This window comes from Sminthopsis crassicaudata, chromosome 1, assembly GCF_048593235.1.
Source record: "Sminthopsis crassicaudata isolate SCR6 chromosome 1, ASM4859323v1, whole genome shotgun sequence".
NCBI lineage: Eukaryota > Metazoa > Chordata > Mammalia > Dasyuromorphia > Dasyuridae > Sminthopsis > Sminthopsis crassicaudata.
The window spans coordinates 664,411,376-664,433,396 of NC_133617.1; the positions used below are offsets into that span (position 1 = coordinate 664,411,376).

Consider the following 22,021-nt stretch of genomic DNA (forward strand, 5'->3'; position numbering starts at 1 on the left):
TTTGGAAGAACTAAATAAGAATGAAAGTCAAAGAAAAGAGGCAGAAGAGAGGGAAGAGATAGTGAAGAGAGCTGAAAGGAGAGGAAAGGAAGGGAGAAAAGCTAAAGAAGAAGGGCCAGAAGAATGAGATAAGAGAAAAGAAGACTGAAGGGAGAGGTGAAGGGAAGAGGAGAAATAGAAGGATGACATGATGAGAGAAGCAGGAGAGGGAAGAGATAGTGAAGAGAGAGCTGAAAGGAGAGGAAAGAGAAGAGGAGAAAAGCCAAAGAAGAAGGGACAGAAGGATGAGATAAGAGGAAAAGGATGGAGAGAAAAGGAGAAATAGAAGAAGCATGATATGATGAAAGAAGACTGAAGGGAGAACTGAGGGGGAATGTTAGAAATGGAAGAAGAATGACATGATGAGAGAAGACTGGAGGAAAAGTGAGGGGGAAGAGAGAAAAGGAAGAGGGATAATATGATGAAAGAAGAGTGGAAGGAGAGGTGAAGGGGAAGATGAGAAGACAGAGGAGAAAAGATTAAAAAGAAAAAGGAGGGAGATGATGAGAGAACAGAAGAGAAAAAGAAAGAACAGAGTGAGGGGAAGGGAGGAGAGAAGTACTGAGAGAAGGAGGAAAGAAAGGTGAGAGGGAAAGGAAAGGGAGAAAGTCACTGAGGAAACCAGGTTCCAGATAAGGTCCTCTCTATACCTGTGAAACAGGAAGGATTTCCCCTCCCCCTCCCCAGCCCTCTGATGCACCCTTCTGGTAGAGGTGAAAGCTGGTAACAGGGCTGAGGTGGGTGTACCTTTGTGGTTGAAGTCGTAGATGTAGTCAGGACAGGGCACGGCCACCACCTTGCCTGGCACTCCGGCAGGCCAGCACAGAATGTTGTCCCACTCGGGCAGGCAGAAGCCGTCTGTGGGGGCATAGATACCGTTGGAGACCCACACGGCCAGATGGAGGGACTGATATCCAGAGGCCCTTCAGTGAGTGAGAGAGCTACTTGCGTGCCTGACCCAAAGTTAAATAATGTAGTTTGGGTTCCATCCTCATCCCACCCCTCACCCGTGGCTTAATTCAGAATCTCAGAATGTCAGAGCTAGAAGGGACCTAAAGACATAGAATGCTGGAGTTGCAATGGATTTTAGAACATGACATGGCACAGGTGAAAGGGCCCTCAGAATAAAAGACTGTTTAGGACAGGAAGGGACCTCAACACATAGTATCTAGATTGTCAGATCCAGAAAGGACCTTAGAATGAGAATAGTCAATGCTTTAAGGTTTGTAGAGTGATTTACAAATATCTCTTTTTATCCTCCCAACAACCTTGGGAGGTAGAGGCTTTTATTATTTCCATTTTATGGATGAGGAAACAGACACAGAGAGTAACTTGCTCAGTCAGAGAGTAAGAGGCTGGGTTTGAACTTGGATATTGCTAAATTCAAGTCCAATGCTCTATTCTCTATATCAACTAGCTAGCTCCTAAGAGCATAGGTTATCAAGTTTATAAGGGACATGAGAATCTAGAGCCCAGAACGCTGGAGCTGAAATAAACCTTAGAAGGGACCTTAGAACCTAGAACATTAGAATAGAAAGGAGCCTCAGGGATTATGAAGTTCAACCTTCTCATTTTACAAATCAGGAAAACTGAGATTGATGGGGCTATGTTACAGGGTCACATAGTGGGACTAGAATTCAAGTCTCCCAACTTCTAGGCCAGGGCTCATTCCCCTAGTACAAACACTGCCCCTCCAATCCATCCAGGGACCAGAGGAGTAGCCCCTCAAATCCCTTCCTCTTCCACTTTTCTTGGCAATTCTTCTATCCCTTGCAAAAAGCAAGACTGTCCTAGAAATTAATGCACACTTGTGTCAATGGCCGAGAGTTGCTTCAAGTGAATGAGACTTTCTTCTCATGGGCCCCTGTGTAGCTTGTGACTTTCTAATAGCATGTTAAAGACTTATAAAGCACTTCTTTCATTGTCACTCAGGTAGGTTGGGCAAATTTTATTCCCATTTTACAGATGATAAAATTGATACCCTGTGAAAGTACCATGCTCAGGATTCCACTGCTAGTAAGTAGCAGAGCCATAACTCCAGTCAGTTTCCTTGTTGTGGACCACCTGGCTACCCTAACTCTGCAGGAAGTGACCTGGCTGGGAGTCAAGAATCTTGGGTTCCAGCCCAGGCTAAACTATTTGCTGTGTAGTCTTGTATAAGTCATTTCCTTTTCTGAGACTGTTTCCTCAGTTTCTACCAAGTGGTAAAGAAGATATTCATAAGGAAGTTGTGTTGAAATGAGGTGCTGGATGGGAAAGTACTTATGACTTGTAATAAGACATTGCTATTATTTTTATAAGTTTTATAGAGAAGGGGATGCCTTAGCCCAAGAGAAGGACATGCTAATGGTGGGCATTCAGGCACTGGGCCAGGCAGATGAGGGAGATTCTTTTGGGCCAGAGGTATTCCTGGAGAACTTCTCACAACTCAGAGTAGACAGTTGCCTTCCTACCTGTAGTCAAGGCTGATCAGGTTACAAAACTGCAGTGTGACCTCAGGTGGCTCATGAACCCATCATCTTGCTTGCTCCATTTCTTTTGGGGAGAGTCCTCCCACCCCAGGAATTGCCTCTGACCCCTCTCCTAGCCATTTCCAACTTTCCCTTCTTCTTCCCACCACAAGATACTAACCACTGGATTGTTCCCCCCTCTCTGCCCCACCCCCCAACCTGGAAAGAGGCCTTCACAGCCGGCCCCCATGAAAGGGGACTCTGTCCCAGGCCTGGTCCATCCTCTTGGCCACATCCCTTCCCAAGGCTCCCCCCAACTCCTGCTTCCCAAATACCTCATGCCACAATACCCCCTTGTCTCCTTGATACCCCCCCAAACCTTGGCCTGCAGGGGGGAGTATGTGAGGGATCCTGTGGCCTGGGGAGGGGGCCAAGAGGATGGGAAGCTACCCCAGGTAACCACTGTTCCACAGATGTGGCTGCAGCAGGAATCTAGCTCCAAAAGGCTAGTAGGCATTAAATGATTATGAGTTCTGCTTTCTCTATGTCATCTCTCCCTCACCTGTCTTATTCTTTTCTTTCCCCCATCTTCCTCCCACTCTTTTTCATTCTTTTTTCTTCTTCCCTACCTTCCTCCTCTTCCCCTTCCTTCCTTCCTTCCTTCCTTCCTTCCTTCCTTCCTTCCTTCCTTCCTTCCTTCCTTCCTTCCTTCCTTCCTTCCTTCCTTCCTTCCTTCCTTCTTCCCTCTTTTCTTTCATCTCTCTTTCTTATTCTCCTTTCTTTCTTTGCTGCTTTCTTTCTTTCTTTTCTCTTTCCCCTATCTTTTGCTTTGTCACCTATTTTCCTCATTTTCTCTTTCTCCCCCTTAAAGCTTTTACTTAGCCTCTCTCTCTCCTTATCTCTTTATATTGACTTCTTTCCCTCTCTCCTCTCTGCTATTTTCTCCCACATTTCTTGCTTTCTTCACTTTTTCTTCAATTCCAAATTTCCATTTTTTAGGGTTCCTGGCTGTGATCTCCCCCTTCTCCCAGTCTGTTTTCTTTGGATTGTGGGTAGAAGGGAGGGAACTGCCTTGGCTGGGAACAGGGCTTCCTCAGCCCTTTCCCACTCTCCTCCCCCTGGAACTGTGTCCCCTTCTGGGCTTTTTCTTTTTTCCAACCCAGGCCAAAATTTCTCTAGCTGTCCTTCATAATCTCAGTGCTGCTCTTCTACCTCTTTCTAATCTAAGATTTCTTCCAGGGAGGCTTTCAGAATTAATCCCATGAAGAGTGGCCACTCTTCTAGCTTTTGAAGACTGATTCTCTACCCCCTCCCCATTCCTAAATTTCCAGATCCTTAAAATCCATTTAAAATCAATGCTTCTGTTGAATATTTGTGTTTTGATCTTATTCAGACAAATCTGTTTATCTAGTCTGTATGCTGATCTCTTTCCCTTTTCCCCCATTCCTGTGGGGACTAAGTCTGTGTCCCTGTTCTGCCAGGTTACTTAGTTTGAATCCTGACTCTGACACTGTGTGACCTCAAGGAAGTAAGTTTCCATCTTTGGGGCTCAGTGTTCCCTTCTATAAAACGAGAAGGTTGAGGTCAACGATCGCCAAGCTGCCTTTCATCTCTAAAAATCTAACAGGTCTATGAAGTTCTCCCAGTCTTTGCCTTTTCTGTTTCCTTAACTTCTATCCTTTTGAGCTCAAGTATCATCTCCTTCAAGAAGTCTTCCCTGTGGACTTCTGGGAGTCCCCATTCTGATCCCTTCTTATCCCATGGAGTCAGATGGCTTCCACCAATGCCTTCAGCCTCCTTTACTTTGCACATGTTTATTCATATATTTTAAAGCAAACCTAGGAAAACACTAAGTTCTCCATCTTAGGATTTTAGATCTGTGAGGAACCTTAAAAAAATCATGTAAATAGAACACATTTTACAAAAGGGGAAATGAAGATCCAAAGGAGGGTACTAACAAGACAACAGATGTTGAGCTAGGCAGAATAGGCAGAAAAGGAAGAGTCAATACCTGAGTGCCCCAGTGTGAAGCTTTCCCAAAACCTCCTTGCCCATCTGCCTCAAAGAGACAGTGACCAGTGGGGGCTGTACGTACCCTGCAGCCGGCTCCCTTCAGCTTCCCCAGCCTCCTCTGCCTGGGAATAAAGTTTTTCTGCAGGTTTCTCCTTTTTTGTCTTTCCAGACCTTGACATCCAGTCTTTGGCTGATTCAGCAAGTTCTGGCAGATAAATGAGGGGTATGATTATTCTGCACAAAGATTCTAACTGGAATCTCCACCTCCCTCTCCCCAAAACCCCACTGCTCTCCATCCATTTAAGCGACATAGGACTACCTTCTCAGAGGCAAAGGGTTGTATAAGATGACTCTATAGCACCATGGAGAAATGAGTCCTATTTGCTGACTGATACTCTTGAAGGGTGGGTCATTAAGCATTATGGGTGTAGAAGGCCTTCTGGTTAGTTGCAAGGTGATAGGGATGGAATGAAAAGCTAAAGTAAACAGAGGCAATGATGATGTCATTCAAATTTCTGTATCAAAGAACTAAAGTATCATTTAAAAAAGAAACTATTTAGACTGATTAAGCACACAATTATTTTAATTAAACTGAATCCTGACAAGGAAGGAGCTCAATAGTGAAAGTAAAGGGAAGGAGGAAAAGGTTAAAGAGAAAAGTGAAGTTATAGATTGTGTTTATCATCAAGAATGGAAGGAGCTTCTGTAGAGGAGTTATGCCAAAAAAGGGTAAAAAGGATTCCAGGAATGGGTTCTAGAACATACCTAAAGAGTTTTTCCCTATTCCTCAATGTCCAGATCCTCAATTATGAGGGCATGGGGATGGGGAGGAGCAGATGTGTTTCATGTCTCATTTCAATCCCAGTCTATCAGAGATAAGCCTTGCTCTCAGATGGTTGGCAGATAAAGAAACTGGCTCTGTACCTTTGTGGAAGGGGTTCCTTAACTAAGACTTCTGTTCTCAGAAGGGTCTGTACCCAGGGATGCTTAAGGTTCTCTTTCCCCACCCCTCTGCATAGAAGATTCCCAGTGTCTCTTCTGCTTGGAAAGGACTTCCTCACATCTGACTCAAATCCTTCTCACTGCAGTGTCAAGTCTGGTTCCTCTTGCTGGGCCTCCAATATCTGGAAACCATTGGGATGGCTGGGATGCCATGGGATTGGCTAGAGCCTGGCCACAAAGGGAAGCAGGAGGGGGAAGAGAGGGAGCAGGAGAGGAGGAGAGAAGGGAAGAGAAGAGGTGAAAGGAAGGGAGGGGAAGAAAGAAAGAAGGATAGAGGAATAGGGAGAGAGAAGGGAAGTAGAGAGGGAGAAAGAGGGAGAGAGAGAGAGCATCTGTCTAGACTAGACGGATTTGTAGTATTTTTAAGCTTCTATTACTGTTCCTTCTTCCCTTCTGTCTTGGGCCAGGTGGGGAACACATTAAAATCAGCAGGGGGGAGAAGGGTGGGTGTTTCAGGGAATCCCTGAGTAGTTGGTTTGGGGGAGGGACAAAAGAGAGTTGAGGAGGACATTTAGAAAGGGAAGAAGATGAGTAAAAAGGCTGGCTAGGACAGGAATGAGAGGGGGAGAGTCTTTGGTTGGAAACGGTGTTTGTAGAAGAACTGAGGAAACTGGAGTGGGTGGGGCAGGAAGAAAATAGGGGGAGGAGTGTGAGGTAAGGAAGAGAGAGAACAGATAGAGACAAAAATAAATAGCAAAGCACAGAGACACACAAGTCCAGAAGGAGGGAGAGGAAGACACCCGAGGAGATTTGTCTGTGTGTAGGGCTTATATGCGTTGAGATTTGTCTTGTTGTGGGTTTGTGTGTTCAGTCAAGATGACAGTCTGCCGCTGAGAAGTCACGGTGGAAGAGGAGGGAGTCAAAAGATCCATCCCTGAATAACAAGTTACTGGGCCCCAGGCTGAGCCCTGACTCCAGTCCTTGACCTCGGTCAAAGACAGAGTGCTGACAGACAGTCCCTCCTAAGCCATTGACCTTGTCCCTTTGACTCTTGGAGCTGGACGTCTTTCTCAAAGCATTTCCCTTCTCTCACAACTTAATACCCTCATCCCTCCCATTGGAACCTCAGTAAAGGGGGGTAGAGGGAGGAAAAAGGAGAGATAGCCAGGGAAGAAGCTGGGTCTGCGGGAACCCAACCCAGCCATGATACATGAACTTCATCTTAACTTCATTTTAGGATAATCTCCATAACCTATCTACAACAGAAAAGATCCAAGGTCCTACTCTAGGAAAGGAGACTCTTAGTGCTTACCATACTCTGTCAAGTTAAGGTTGCCCTGAAAGAAGAGCCTGAGGCTGTCTCCCCCCAAGAAGAGAGCTCTCTCTTCACACCTCATTTCCGGTTTCCCCTCGGTAAGGGAAAGACTCCCAGAGAATGAGAGATGTGTTTCTTCCACTGCCCAGGGGCTCCCTGCACATTATAAAAACTGAAGGAATGGACAGCCGAGACTCAGGGAGAAAACTCTAAAGCTAGAGTGAGCCACATGCTTCCCCATAATGGAAAATGGATTCTTGCTATGGAAGTGTCTCACCTTCAGGCACAAGGACATTGGGACGTTCTAACTGTCCCCATTATCTTCTACTACCTCCTTCCCAACCAATCCTTGGGGGACTGCGGATGGAAGGGAAGAAATAATTGTGTCTGTCTTCTGTTTGGTGGCTTGGCCACCACTAATAATATTAGAGAGACAAGAACTGGTGGTTTTAATGGTGCTTAATTAGCCCCAATCACTGCTTCCTGGAATTGAAGTCTGGGGCCCTTAGGGAGCAGAGAAAGGGGAGGGGAAGAAGAGTTAAATGGACTGGAGCTCAAGAGGGGAGAAGCCACTCTGGGAGCCCTTGTTTGAGGGAAGAGACAAAGCCTTTCCCCAGAGGAGCCTCAGGACTGAAGGTGAAGATTAGGCTCCTGCCTTCAGGGATCCCTTATTAGAAATTACTGATTTGAGATGAGATTCAGCCTATTTAGGATAGTGGATGTTTGTACTAAAGTCAATGAAGAATAAGGTTTTCAAATTATCAGGAGTTCACTGAGTGTGAAGATGAAGACAATCTTCTGATGCTTATTTGGAGGGGATACAGAGGACAAATCTAGGGCTAAGATGTAGAAGTTATGGGGAGGCTGATTTCAGCTCAGTGTACTCGCAGCTGCCTAACAAAGTGATGAGAGTATACTGAGTTGCTTTCTGAGGTGCTAAGCTCCCTGTCAAGGGAAGAGTCCAAGTAAAAGCTGAAGGATCTCTTTCTCACAGAATCTATAAAAGTGATTCCCATATTGGATTGGCCTAAACCCCTAGGATTCCTTTTAGAATCTCTTAAGATGCTAAGATTCTAGTGTCCATTGTTCAGGAATAGACTTAATTGACTGCAGGAAAGGGTCCCAGCAACAGTATCAAATGGAAATGTCCTTGCCAGGTTTGGGGGGATCTTTCCATGGAACTGGATACCTGAGAGTGAGTTTCTGCTCTGCACCTATAAGATGTGCAGCTATGGCTAAAGTGCTCACATTCTCGTTTCTCAGTTTTCCCAACTGTAATATGGGATAAATAATATTCTATGCCTTCCCCATCAACTACTGAAAGTATTCAGTGCAGGGCAGCTAGATGTCACAGTGGATAGATTACTGGTCCTGGAGTTAGGAGGACCTGGGTTTCAGATACTTAACATTACATTTTTTTTTACAACCAAATATAATGCACAAACAATAGGCATACATTTATATGCAACTCTCCCCACCTATAACTAAATATGCAACCATATAACATGCACACAGAAGAATAATAAGGGAGAGATGCCCTGAACAGGGCTTCAAGGACTGCTAAAGGCAGGGATCTGGAGGGGGACCAAAGAGAGAAAGCCCAGGCTGGGAAGGGGCTTCTCCTTTTGCTTTCTTTCTCCTCCCTCCCATTCAGAAGCCTCAGAAATGAGACACACAGGGAAAGACTTAGTTTCATCGTGGATTCTAAAGGGAAATCTGATGTCACACTGCATGCTGGGAAACTCTTAACTCACCAGAGACCCTGAGGACTTCCTTCACTCGCTGCTCGCACTGGGCTTGGGCATTTCGAAGAAGGATGATCTGCTCCTCCTTGGTTATGACATCATCAGCATCCACCTGTGACAAGGAAGGAGAAAGAAGGGTGGGTTAGGTTAGATGGCAGGCAGGATTTCTGAGTAGAGAAGGAGCAGATCCCTTCTCTGGTGTTTACTGATGATTCCCTGCTCTCTCCATTCTTCCCTGACTTCAGCAGACAGTTTCTGTAGAGATTTCAAAGCCTCTATGGTTTGGAAGGCTTGTTGTAATGGAATTAGTCTTGGGGTGGGAGTCAGGAAACCAGGGTTCAGGTCCTAGCTTTGACACATCACTGTATGAACTTGGCAATCCCTGTCACTCCTAAGAGCCTTAGTTTTCTTGTCTGTCAAATGAGAAATAGAATAGCGATAGCCTAAATGATCCTCAAGATCCCTTCCAGCTCTATTATGTTTCATTTTCTAAGGATCTGTCTTAATTCTTTCTCTCTTCTGTGGTATCACATTTCTGTGTTAAATTTGTTAAATTAAAAATGTTAAATTTGGAGAAGGGAATAAACATTTCTATAGCACCTACTGTGTACCTGGTACCTACTGTGCACCAGACAGTGCTAAATGCTTTACAAAATATTATTTCAATGTTTAGAGAATTGCACATGTTTGGATTATTTACTGTCTGGGGGAGGGGAGAGATAGGGAAGGAAGGAGGGAGAGAAATAATATATTGTTTTGCAAGTGTGAATATTGAAAACTACCTTTGCATTTATTTTGAAAAATAAAAAAGCTATTATAAAATAAACTGTTATTTCACTCACAATAATCTTGGGAGGGTTAATTTACAATTGAGGAAATTGAGGTAAACGGAGGCCAATGATTTACCTAGGATTATTAATCTAGTAAATGCATTTGAATTCAGGTGCTCCCAACTTTAGACCCAATCCACTATCCACTGAGGTATCTAGATTTAGGTTCTGTTTTTATCCTCTATTAGCTGTAAAACCTTAGGCCAATATTTGCTCCTTTCTGAGCCTCAATTTCCCTCTCTGTAAAACAAAGAGGGTTGGATTAAAGGTTTCTTGACCTGAGGTCCCTGCAATTTTTTAAAATTAACATTATTTTGGTGGTTTTCAATTTGTAATCTGATATACATAATCTGTTTTATGCATTTAACAACATTGTTCAGAGAAGAATTACCTAACCTTTACAGACTACAAGGGGTCCAGGACACAAAAACCATTAAGAATCATAGTCTCTAGAAGTCTTTATTTTCAATAACTAGGTGATATTGACACTCTAAGGTTTACAGTAACTGGATTAGGGGTTAATGCAAAGAAGATTATTTTATAGGAGGAAAATGTTTAGAAAAAGATAAAATAGTCAAACTAGATGACCTCTAAATGTTCAAAGATTCTATCTCTTGTTCAAGATCATATACAGCTGACATCTTGGTCTTCTGACTCTTATGCAGACATTTCCCCACTATCTCATGATATCCCTACTGTCTCTCAAATGTGCCTTAAGGAGTCTGAGGGAGGGAGAGGGAAAAATCTCCCTCTGTTCTATTACTGGCAATAAATTCTGGAGTATTCCTCTGGATAGCATCCAAATTCTTTCTATCCACTTCCCCAAGAGGCATCAAGGTGGTGCAGTAGGTAAAGTATTGGATTTGGGGTCAAGAAGACTTGAACTTGAAATCCTGCTGGAGAGCAATGTAAATCAGGTCATTACAATTAGAAACTACAGAAAGCTCATTCTTAAGGAGTCCAGACTTATTTATTGTTGAAGACTTTGCAAGGAAATAGAAACTGTTCAGCCTATCATGGTTGTTTCCAAAGTGTAGTGTATACTAATTAACTACCTAGCAAGGCCCTCAAAATTCAGGAATTTATATAATTCACCAGGGGCTCTACTTCCTTTTCTTTCTGAACTAATACATCTCTACTGCAAATGTCAATCTCAAATTAGCCTTGAGAAATCTCCATATAAACTACTGAAACAAAAGTATTATCAGAGAAAAAATGATTACTCCTAAATCTCTTCAGATATGATACTGAGCCAAAGAAATTTCAGAAGCAGCTTCATTTAATAGATGCTGCTGTACTGAAAAAGAATAATCTTCAAACTATGTGAAATAAAGAGTTTTCAAAATAGAGATCTAGTCTTCAAACCCATGAAGGACTGGGACGAGGAACATATCAAACATGCCCATAATACTATCTACTGCTGGAGAGATCCCAAGGATGCTTTCAGCTTTTCTAGTAATATGTCATAGTACTTTTATTCAATTATTTTAAAAAATCAATTACTTTATCTATCTATACAACAGTCCCATAGCTAAATAATAATAGCTAACATTTATATAGAGTGTTAAGGTTTGTATCTTATAAATATCTCGTTTGATCTTCCTAACAACCCAGGAAAGTAGCTAGCATTATTATCTCCGCTTAAGAGACGAGGAAACTGAGGCAGACCACAGTCAAGTAACTTGCTCTGGAGTACAATTGTATAGATATCTGAGGTTATATTTGAACTCAGTTCTTCCTGGGTCCTCCAGTGCTCTATCCATTTAACCACTTAGCAACAAAAGAATAATGGCAGAATAGCACCTTGTCCCAGGATCATTTCTATCTGAGCTCCACCGTACACAAAGATGGATGGAAATCATAGTGTTAGCTGATGAATTTCAAAGTTGACAAAGTATTTTGTATACGGTCATCTCATTGAATCCTCACAAAACCCCTGTAAGATTGGCAATGTAGGTATTGCTATTGTTGTTCAGTCCTGGATGACTCTTGGGACTCCATTTACTAGGGAAGGGGGATGTTTGAGCAGTGAGTAGAAGAGAGCGTTGATGAGGGCTGAGATGAATGATAAGTAGGACAAGGAAGTTCCAAAGTTAGATAATAACAGCTGAGCCTCAGACCACTCTTATTCCTTCACTCCTCAGGGTAGTCCTGAGTCCCCCATGATCCTTTGCTGAAGACTATATGTGTAGCTAAGTGGCTCAGTGGAAGGAGCACTTTCTGGAATTGATTTCCTTATTTTTCTACTTATTGTCAACGTGAACTTGGGCAGGATCTCTAGTTACCCTCCCTCCTAAAAAAATAAAGTCATGGGACCAGATGACCTCTAAGTCCTATGACCTCCAGCTCTGATGATCTAAGATGAGACTATGAAGGAGCCCAAGTTCCTGCCAGCTTCTATCTCTGGCCTCTGTGTTCACTATGTCCTCCCACATTCTCCTTGCCCTCATTCCCTGGAGGAGTCTAGTTCCTGTCCAGGCCCAGTAGACATCCAAGGATCAGGAAAGACTCTTTCAGCCCAAGGGGATCCAATCCCTGAAGCCTGGGGACATTCCATTCATTTCCTTGGCCCCTCCCTGAGAAACTGGTGACAGTCACTATGGTTTCAAAGAAACTCTGGAAACCAGGGACAAAGTGCTACACATATGTTGTTGTTTAGTTATTTCAGTAGCGTCCAACTCTTAGTGACCCCATTTGGAGTTTTCTTGGCAGAGAAACTAAGTGGTTTGCCATTTTCTTCTCCAGTTCATTTTACAGAGGAGGAAACTGAGGCAAACAGGTGAAGTGACTTGCCTGGGGTCACAAAGCTAGTGAGAGTCCAAGGTTCACATTTGAACTCAGAGCTTCAGGTCCAATGCTCCATCCACCGAGCCACCTAGTCACACAGAGTCTTTGGCAAAGGCTATGGGGACTCAGGGCTATTGTGAGGAGCGACAGAATAGGGATGGTCTGAGGTTTGACTGTTTTTATCTATCTTTAGACCTTTCTTGTTCCCCCTTATCATTCTTTTCCTTGGACTGGATATTTAAATATATTTAATTTAATTAAAATATTACTTATTTAAAGACCGATTGGGTTGGATATTTAAATTTAAATGCAGTAGCTGGATATTTAAAGATCATTTGGATTAGATGGTTTCTGTTCTAAGGCTCCTTCTAGGTCTGATTTTCTATATTCTAAAGCTTTCCTAAGCTCTAACATTCTATGTTCTAAGAGTCTTCTTAGTGGGTAGATGGGTAACAAATGTTAAGCACTTCTATCTGTGTAGGACAGTAAGTGCCTAGAAGCACCTTCCCACCCTCAAAGTGCTTACATCCTGCAGTTCTAATATTCTCTGTGTCTAAGAAGGATTATCTGAAGGTGGCAGCATGGCAAGCCAATGAGGGATATGTTTGGAGGCTTGTGTGTGAAGAGTATTTCTGATGTCTTTACATTATACTATCCTCTCTGCTGGTGTCTTTCCATATCAAAAAACAATGAAGCCATCCTGTTGTGGGAACAGGCCAGAGTGATACATCACCGACTCTTCTCTGGTTTAGAACCTTAAAAGTAAATATATGCCAATGATCATGTAAATAAAACAATATAATTTTTCTTTCCCTCCCCTCTTCCTGGACCAATGATCTCCTTTTCAGTGGGGAGAGTCACATGAGATTCAGAGGACCACATCATCTAAAAAATTGAAAGGAAAGTCATATTTGCAGTCTGAGCTGAGTAATCCTCCTCTAGGAGAAGGTTATGTTTAAGTAAGGGCTGGGGCTCTGGAAACCTCCCTTCATTTATTTGACTCACGATCTTGGGAACCAAAGAGTTAATGTTTTTGCCAGTTAGTATTTCGGAGCTTCCTCTCACCAAGGCCCTAGATCTCACACCTATCATAAAACCCCTTTCTCTGGCTCTTCAGATGACCTAAGGGCATGGGAAAAGGAGGGCTAGAAGGTGGGGCAGACAACTGGCCAGGAAGGTCAAGTCCAAACTCAAAATCTTCGGGATAGCCTGTAATAATGACAAAATTAGTTGTTGCTATTGTCTTCTTTCTCTTCAGATAAAATCTTCTCATCTTGTTTGATGGAGTTCAGATAGAAGTAATCCTGGACTTAGCAGCTATCTTGCTATTATTATTCCTTTCTACTCAATGTGCTAAAGACTATTATATAGGTGGATAAAATAACTGCTTTTTGTAAATGAATAAAAATCTTTGGATGTCAGGCCATCCTTGCGGAAAACATCTTTTGTAAAATTCTAGCAGCAGTCAGTATGATGAGAATGGTATGTACCTCATCCTGTTCTCATAATAGGATGATTTCTTATACCCTGTCTCTATATGTTGAAAATGTTTTATTCCATGACATTTGAATGTCGTGTATATTTTGGATGGAGACATCTATCAAAAGTATTTTTTAAATCTGTTAGGTCCTGGTAACAGAACTATAATAATGATCTGGTTTCAATATACTCTATTGATTGGGCTCTCCAGGTAATTTGAGATCTTTATTTATAGAATGGAGATTAGTCATCCCACTCAGTTTAGGATTATATAGTTCTAGCCACCAGATTATCTTGCTACATATGAAAGCCCTAAATATTTACAGTTTTCAATGAAGTATCTATTTTTTGAATCATCTTCATTGATCACTAAGTTTGTACTCCTTAAACATAATCCTTCTATAATTTCTGTTGGCAATGATCTGGTCCTGAATTACCAGCATAAACCCTTGTTTCCAAAAACAAATTTGCAGGACTCAGTCATTGGTTATACACTTCATGTCAACATGTTGTTGGCTTAGTGCATATGGGTATTATTCTGATTCCACTCTTGGAGCTCAGCCATTTCATAGGCTTCTTCCTGAGGTAAACTATTTCTGGTTACATTCAGCAAATCTGGTGGTATGCACCTGTTATAATATTTACTATTGCTATGTGAAATGATAACTGCTTATTTGAAATGTATTTCTTTAAATTTTTAATCTGTTTGCAATGTGCTCTAAGAATGTCTATCAATCTTCTTCCTTTACACAAGAAAGCATTAAGAAAACAATAGTTATATAGTTTGGGAATGCAAATTCAACCCAATCCAGTCCAATCCAAATCAAATCAAACATTTTACAAAACTCCTACTCGGTGCAGAAGATTGAAAAGTAAAGACTATCAGTTTATGTAGGTCTTTGAATGTTAGACAATGGTGGTTGAAATTTACCTAGGAGACAACTGGGAGCCACTGAAGATATCTGAGCAGAGTGAAATGCCCAGTTAGATCAAGATCAAGCCCTTCCACCCCCCTCTCTTTCTCTTTCTCTCTCTCAATGGATATCCATAAAATATAGAATATATATACCATATCTGGTAATATGTGAAGGATGAGTAGGAAGAGATAAAAAGTGGAGATAAGAGACCTCTTAAGATATAGCTTGTGATTTGGGGGGAGAGGAACTCTGGTTTTAACTCTTACTAATTATGTGATTTTGGGAAAATCACTTATATGCCTTGAACTCCCTTTCTTCTTGCTAAAATAAGGGGAATGAATCTTTATGCCCTCTTCCTTTGTGGTCTAATATTTTTAGAACAACTTTTTATTTTTCAAAATACATGCAAAGATAATTTTCAACATTCATCCTTGCAAAACCTTGTTTCCAATTTTTTTCCTTCTCTCTTCCCTCCCTCCTCTCCTCTAATCCAAGTAATCCAATATAGGTTAAACATATATAATTCTTCTAAACATATTTCTACATTTATCCTGCTGTACAAGAAAAATCAGATCAAAAAGGAAAAGAAATAAGCAAGCAATGACAACAATAAAAAAGGTGAAAATACTATCTTGTGATCCACATTCAGTTCCCATAGTCCTCTCTCTGGGTGCAGATGGCTCTCTCCATCACAAGTCTATTGGAATTGACCTGAATCACCTCATTGTTGAACAGAGCCATGTTATGGTCTAATATTCTATAATTTAATTATTATTTCAGTAGTCCAAGCAGATAGTAATGGCTTTAGCCAAGTAGGTTGAGGTGGGTCTTGATTGATTGGAACAGAGGTATCTGAGAATTCCCAGAATTGATAAAGAATGTGATTAAGAAAGCAGAGATTCAGCAAACAATGCAAAGTTTCTCCCCTGATCATATAAAATCTCTTAGACAGCTATGGAATCCTGAGAAAGGCTCATAAAGTTGCTGAGAGTGAGACCCTAAGCTCCCAGATGTTTGAAGGAGAAATGGGATGTTCAGATTTCTAAAGCTTCCTTCTAAGGCTGCTGAAGACACAGTCAAGAGTGGTTATCCAGCCAAAGGTTCCCTTTGAGAGGGAGGGAGAACAAATGATGTAGGAGTGAGAGACGGGAGCTAGGAGTGAGAGTTGAGGAGGAGAAGGGGGAGTCAGGAGCTGGAAGGAGAAGTTAATTGACCACATCTCTCTGGCAGTAAAGGCTTCCAGGACCAATGATGATTCAATTGGCTCTGAAGAGAGTTGATTCCTACTGGTTTCAGTTAACTGTGCTTGTCTATGTATGAGTTCTCGATGTCTGTGTACATATATATCTCTGCATATCTGTGCATGTTGATATGTTTGCATGTCTTTATATGTGGATACCCGGGCAAGTGAATATATTTGTGGATAAATGTCTATGAGTGCTTGAATTTCTGTTTGAGGGCCAGTGCAGGTATGTCTGTTGTATTTGAATTTCAAATATCTTCTGTGTGTATATGTGTCCATTGGGGATACTCAACATCTGGGAATATGAGAGCCTGTGTGTATGTATTTTTCTTCCTGTTCTGAGTATAAAATACATAGATCTGTCTAAATGTGTATGTTTCTGTTTCCGAATTCATGACTATGTCTGTGTGTGCCTGCCTATATGAATCTCTATATGTGTCCGAGGGCCTATGGCTCTGTGTATGAGAGGAAGAGAGGGCCTGGGTGGGGGGGCTCCCTCACAGCAGGCTTGGCTCCAGACTTTCTTCAATTGGAACCAAATGCCTGTTCCCCGCCTTCTCCTCCCGGCTTTCCCGAGGGCTTAGGGCCCAACCACAAGCTCCCCAAGCCCCGCCACTTGCCTTGGCTCTTGCCCAGCCAACATGGCGTGACACATCTACCCACAGCATTCCTCAGTCCCCTAGGGACTGAGTCTACTTTTATTTCTTTTCAATTTCCCCTTCCCAAGTTACCAGCAGGGACTAAAGGTCTGGAGATATAGGGAGGAGGGCAGAAAAAGGCAACTAAATAGTGAGGCAGGAGATGTGGAACTTGGGAGGTGATAAAGGCTGAGCACTGAGGACCACAGGGAGGGGGAGTGGCTAGCTGGGAGAAGCTGCTGAAAATATGTTTATGGGAAAAGGAGACGGAAAGAGGACATGATCTCTGGACTCACTCACTGGCTATTTGGGGTTTCTAATTCTAGGGTGGTTTTTGTTCAGTCTTCTCCATGAAGCCTTCTTTCGTAACCCCATTTTGATATTTTCTTTGGTTGACATCCATATACCATGAAGGTCTCCATTTGTACCATAATTACTTGCATTTATTGAGATGTTGTCATTGATATATTTTGTGCCTTTTCTGGGGATTCTTTGATAGTAGGGGCCCCATCTCTTAAAACTATCACCATCATTATTGCCATCACCATTTTTATATTTACCATTACCATTCTACTGCCACCATTACCATCACTATAATTTAAATGTTATTTGGACTTTCTGACTGATCATGAATATGAATTATCCTTTACATGTTGTCTTCCCCAAATAATTGGATTCCATGAGAAATTTTCTGTTCGCATTCCCAGGACTTAGCACAGTGCGTAAGCACTTAATAAAGACATGCTTTTCCATTCCATCTCTATCATTGCCATTTTCACCATGATTATCTCTGTCCTGATCACCATCACTACCACCTTTTTTAATGCCAATCACCCTCACCATTCTATCTTCATCATTACTCCCACCATATCTATCACTATCTCCATCATTCTCACTATTATCATTATTATCCCCATCCTAATGCCTGTCACCCTTCATCACCATCATAATCTTGTCATCATCTCTTTCCCTTTCCTTATATCACCAAGCTGAGGTGTTTACACTTTTCTGTGCATTCAAAATATTCATTATTGACTTAGAGAAACATTTTTCCTGTCTCTTCTAGACTCCGGTTGCCTTGAGAAAAAAGTAAAGCGGAGATGGGGATGGGGATCTGCTCCCCATCATTTATATAGTGACACAGGTGAAGGAATGGATCTTTCTTCCCTGGTGGATCTCCCCACTCAGAATGTAGGATACCCATCCTTCTGGAGCAGAGAAGAGAGTTCTGAATTCTGGCATGTAGATATGGGTCAGCTGAATGATCATCTGAACAACTGATAAGTTGATTGATGAATAGAATGACTGATTGATTGAGCAGCTGACTGATGACTGACCAGGTGACTGATGGCTTGAATAACTGACTGATAGGCCAACCAATGATTAAATAATTCACTGATTGTATAATTGACTGATAAACCCATAGTTGGACATTCTAGCTGACTTGATGGCTTCCATGCCAATCAATTAACCAGAAAGCTGGTTGACCAAATGACAGATTCAATAACCTCTGGGGGTTTCCAGTCTCTTTTTTTGCCACTCTGCCAGAGAGCTGGGACTAGGGCCAAGGCTAAGTATTCTGAGGGGAGACATATCCTAGCTCAGTTTGTAGCTATCTGTCCCCTTGGCTTTGTGCTCCACAAGCAATGATAATCATACTTAGTTATACAATTGTATACTATTGTGAAATTTGGTATGAAGATCTAGATTACTTCTGTGTTGTTTATCTGGCCAGTTTGCTGGGGATTCTTGTTCAGGTTGGCCTGGATTTGGGGCCCCTTTCAGAGCTGAGATTTAGTGATACTGAGTAACAAAAACATATTGGTGTAGCAAGTTATATCATCTACATAGTCCTCTGCCTATTCTGAACATAGTCCCAACTGAGCCATAATCCTGGTTACAGACAAGCCCTGAATCTTGACTGCATTTACATCTGTGTGTTTTGTCTCTGTGTTCTTTGTGTTGTCTAAATCTTTGTGTTTGTCCTGGGGACATCATTATGGATTTGCACATGTGGTAGATTTCTTTGTGTGTCTCTTTGAGTCAGGTCTTCTGCTCATCTCATTCCCTAGCTTAGATGGCTCTTTATGTCTCCAGCCAGCTGTTGTCCTTCTCCTCTCACTTGGCTCCCAACCCAGCTTGTACCCCTCATCCAGAAGATTCAATCTTACCCACCTTTTCTTTTGGAGTCCCATTTCTGAGGTCAGAATGGGGAAAGTAGGGCTAGGAGAGCTGATCTGAGATTATTGTTTTGCAGCCAGGGGTTTTTTGATTATGAGAACATCCCCATTCTCTACTGCCTTAACCTGCTATTCAATGAAGAAAGATTCAGGCTAGACCCACAGAAGGGCTGTTCTAGATAAAAAACAATGGCATGGAAGAGGTACCAGAGTCTGAGAGAACCTCCATAAGACCTAAGACCTGGACAAGTGACCCAACTCCTTGGCCCCCCAAACCTTAGCTCCTTTGGTTCCCCATACTCAGACAACAGATGCATCTGGAACCCACCAAATCCCTGTTCACTGAGTTTGGGTTGAGAAAGTGGTTGTTGAGCCACAGCAAATAGAAGTCAGGGGTAGACCAGAAGCAGATACAATCCCGACATTCCTTCACAAGTCAGTGTCTTTCCTGCCTCTGTATTTGCTCAGGCTTTCCCCCCTGGCTGGAGTGTCCCCCTTTTCTTTCTGCCTCTTTAGATTCTTCCCAGTTCTTCAAAGCTCAGCTTAATTCTTGTCTCCTCCAAGAAATCTTCCTTGACTATGCACAGTAATCTCTTGCTCTTCTGAGTATCTACAAGTCTGACTATCTGCAGCAATCTAACTTTTGTTATAGCCCACTTTATATCATCTCTATTTCCTGTTTTTAGGTTTATTTCCCTTGATCAAACTAGTGATTCATTGAGGTCAGAGAATTTGGCTTCTCTTTTCTTCCTCTAATAATCTCTAGCACTGGACTGAATACAAAGGAGCTTAATAAGAATTTACTGGATAAATGGTTGGATGAGTGAATGCATAAGTGAATTCTGGTGAATGAATGAATGAATAGTGAGTAAATGAATGATTTGTGAATCAACAAATGAGTGAATGAATGAATGATCCAAAGAGAGTGAATGATTAATGAGTAAATAAAGGGTGCCCTTCTCTCTTGATCTTTAATAGGACTATTGGTTCTCCTTTGACCATATAGCATTGAAAGGGTGGGAGGAGATGATTTCTGAAAGTATCTTTAAGTGCCTTGCTGGCCAAGATTCTATGGGAGAAGAAGTATCCAGAACTTAACTACCACCAACTGGTTCTTGGCTCAGGAGATCACAGATAATGCCAGAATCAATGTAAAGGCAAAATGGTAGGCAGGGAGAACATGTATCTGTCCTTCAGGAAGTTCTCTGTTGGGGCAGCTCTTTCCTCATCCTGAGTCACCATCCTGGCCTTGGGAATATATATTTAAGCTTGAAGAATTAAATATGACCATTTTCCTATATAAAACATTATGCCCCTGTTGACTGGCTAGGGACAGTATTGAGGGGTCACCATCATCCACAACATATGGTTCTTTGGTCTTATTGGTGAGTGGAGATTAAAAATAATACAAAATAGCAAAATATCAGCCAATTAATGGAGACTTCTAAATAACTGGTGATCCCAGGTGGCAGAATTGTGCTATACCTGAAGTTCTTACCTTTTTTGGGGGGGTTATAGACCCCTTTCAGGAATCTATTGAAACGATGAGTCCCTTCTCAAAATAATTCTTTAAAATGTAAATACATGAAATTACAAAGGAAATCATTTATATTGAAATATAGTTACTAAAGTATATATTTTAAAATCAAGTTTGTGGACCCAAAGTTAAAGATACTCTGGTTTAGAAGAAGGATTATACTTTTCTTTATTTCACAGTCCCTTCCTTCTTCCTTATTTCCATCCTTCCTCACCTCCCTACCTTATTTCTGGCTTTATATTGGCCCAGGACCAAGGGTTTGTTGTCCATCCCTCTGGTGGTCGATTATGCTATTGGACTCTTTCTGGGCTTTCCCACCATACTTTCCACAAGGAAGAGTCTTATCTCTTAGGAGGGAAACAGAAAAAAAGCTGACAGATTCAGAAAGGATAGACATCTTCCCCTCACTGCTCTGCTCCCATTACCTCTTCTCTCAGAGGCCTGGCTCCACCTTCCCCTTCACAAATCCCCTTCTGCTAAGGCAGATCTGAAACTAGTAAAGAAGGGGGTCCTGGCCTGAAATTGGTCCTAGGGTCTGAGGCCTCTGGACTTGAATCCCAGATCTTCTATGGGAAAGTTGTTAGGCATGAAATCAGGAGAGATTCTGCCTTTGATGCTTATTAATTCCCTGACCTTGATGGCTTTCTAATCCTAATTCTTCCTCTAAAATGGAAACAATAAGACTTGATGATAACAGAGATGTTTTCAGGAAGGTGCTTTGTAGACCTTAAAGTTTGCATTTTAAGTAATATGGGTTATTTGAATTGTTGCTTGTGGGTTTCAGGGGAAGTAATTTACCTACTTTAAAATGATGGGGTTGGATGACATAATGCCTAAGTCTTTTAGCTCTGACTGTAGCTCTCATCCCCACTCCCCTTGAGGTAGGCTTTGGGGAGGGGGAAGAAAACTAGGATCTGTCTGGAGGTCATGGTGTCCAATCTTTACCTTTGTGTACAACATCACTACTTTTCTCTCTTGATTGAAAGGAAAAGACAGAGAATTGAGTGACATGAAGGAGAACACATTGCAATCTCTGAGGGCAGGCAGGATTTGGGAGCTTACTTCTCATTAGGAGCCCCTCATCTCTGTGGGGTGACATGGTTCCTACCCTTATGGAGTTCCACAGAGAAAGATGATGGGGGCCCAAGTTTGCAGAGTGTCTTCTGTACAGCAAAATAGCTCTGGAGGGTAATTAGTACACATATTATTATCCCCATTTTACAAATAAAGAAACTGAGGTCCATGGAAGTTAAGTTAGTAAGTATCAGAAGTAAGTTTTAAGCTCAGCTGTCTCCTGACTCTAGACCCAAAGACATTTCCATCATATTATGGAATAATCTTCAGCCATGGAGAATCAAAGGGTGGGGAAGTGGTATGATGATGGTGGTAAAAAGGGTCGTGGGTGTTGGTGAGGGGAAATGACTCTGATTTTTCCTTCCCAGCAATATGAGCTAAGCCCTCACTGCCCACCGCATTCTCCCCCCTTGCCGGAGCCCAGGCTCCTCATTCTAGCTCTGTCTCCTCTTGGAAGAGTGGGAAGATTGGTGTTTGTGAAAGGTCCTGCCACCCAACACAAACAAACAGTCCTCCTTCCCTGACTCCTTACTCTTCAGACTCATCTGCTCTTTTCCACTTCCCTTTGCCCCCTGCCTGAGGCCCTATAGGTTTTAGTTGAAGGAGTTGAGGGTGAGGAGGGAAGAGGGAAAGAGAGAAGGTGGAGGGAGGGAAGGAGAGAAGTGGAACCAACTGCTTAGTACCTCAGGAGAGACCTATCCAAGGGAGATAGAGATCTGTAGGGAGGAGGCTCAGGGGCAGTACCAGCATCCGGCCTCCTGGATACTGGAGAGAGGAAAAAAGGAACAAAGCACTGGCTCCTTTGCCTTTCCCCCCAGAGCCTGGAGTGACT

At 42.3% G+C, this 22,021-nt stretch overlaps 1 protein-coding gene across 3 annotated transcripts in view; it reads right to left on the reverse strand.

Annotated features, from left to right (window-relative positions):
• Positions 1–22,021, reverse strand: part of PTH1R (parathyroid hormone 1 receptor) — a 71,287-nt gene that overhangs the window by 23,970 nt on the left and 25,296 nt on the right. For all 3 annotated transcript variants that reach the window (XM_074283109.1, XM_074283110.1, XM_074283111.1), the window contains 3 exons: positions 8,514–8,616; positions 4,585–4,707; positions 787–897 (listed from right to left, as the gene is read on the reverse strand). In XM_074283109.1, the coding sequence (XP_074139210.1) occupies positions 787–897; positions 4,585–4,707; positions 8,514–8,616 (337 nt within the window). The remainder of the gene's footprint in view (positions 1–786; positions 898–4,584; positions 4,708–8,513; positions 8,617–22,021) is intronic.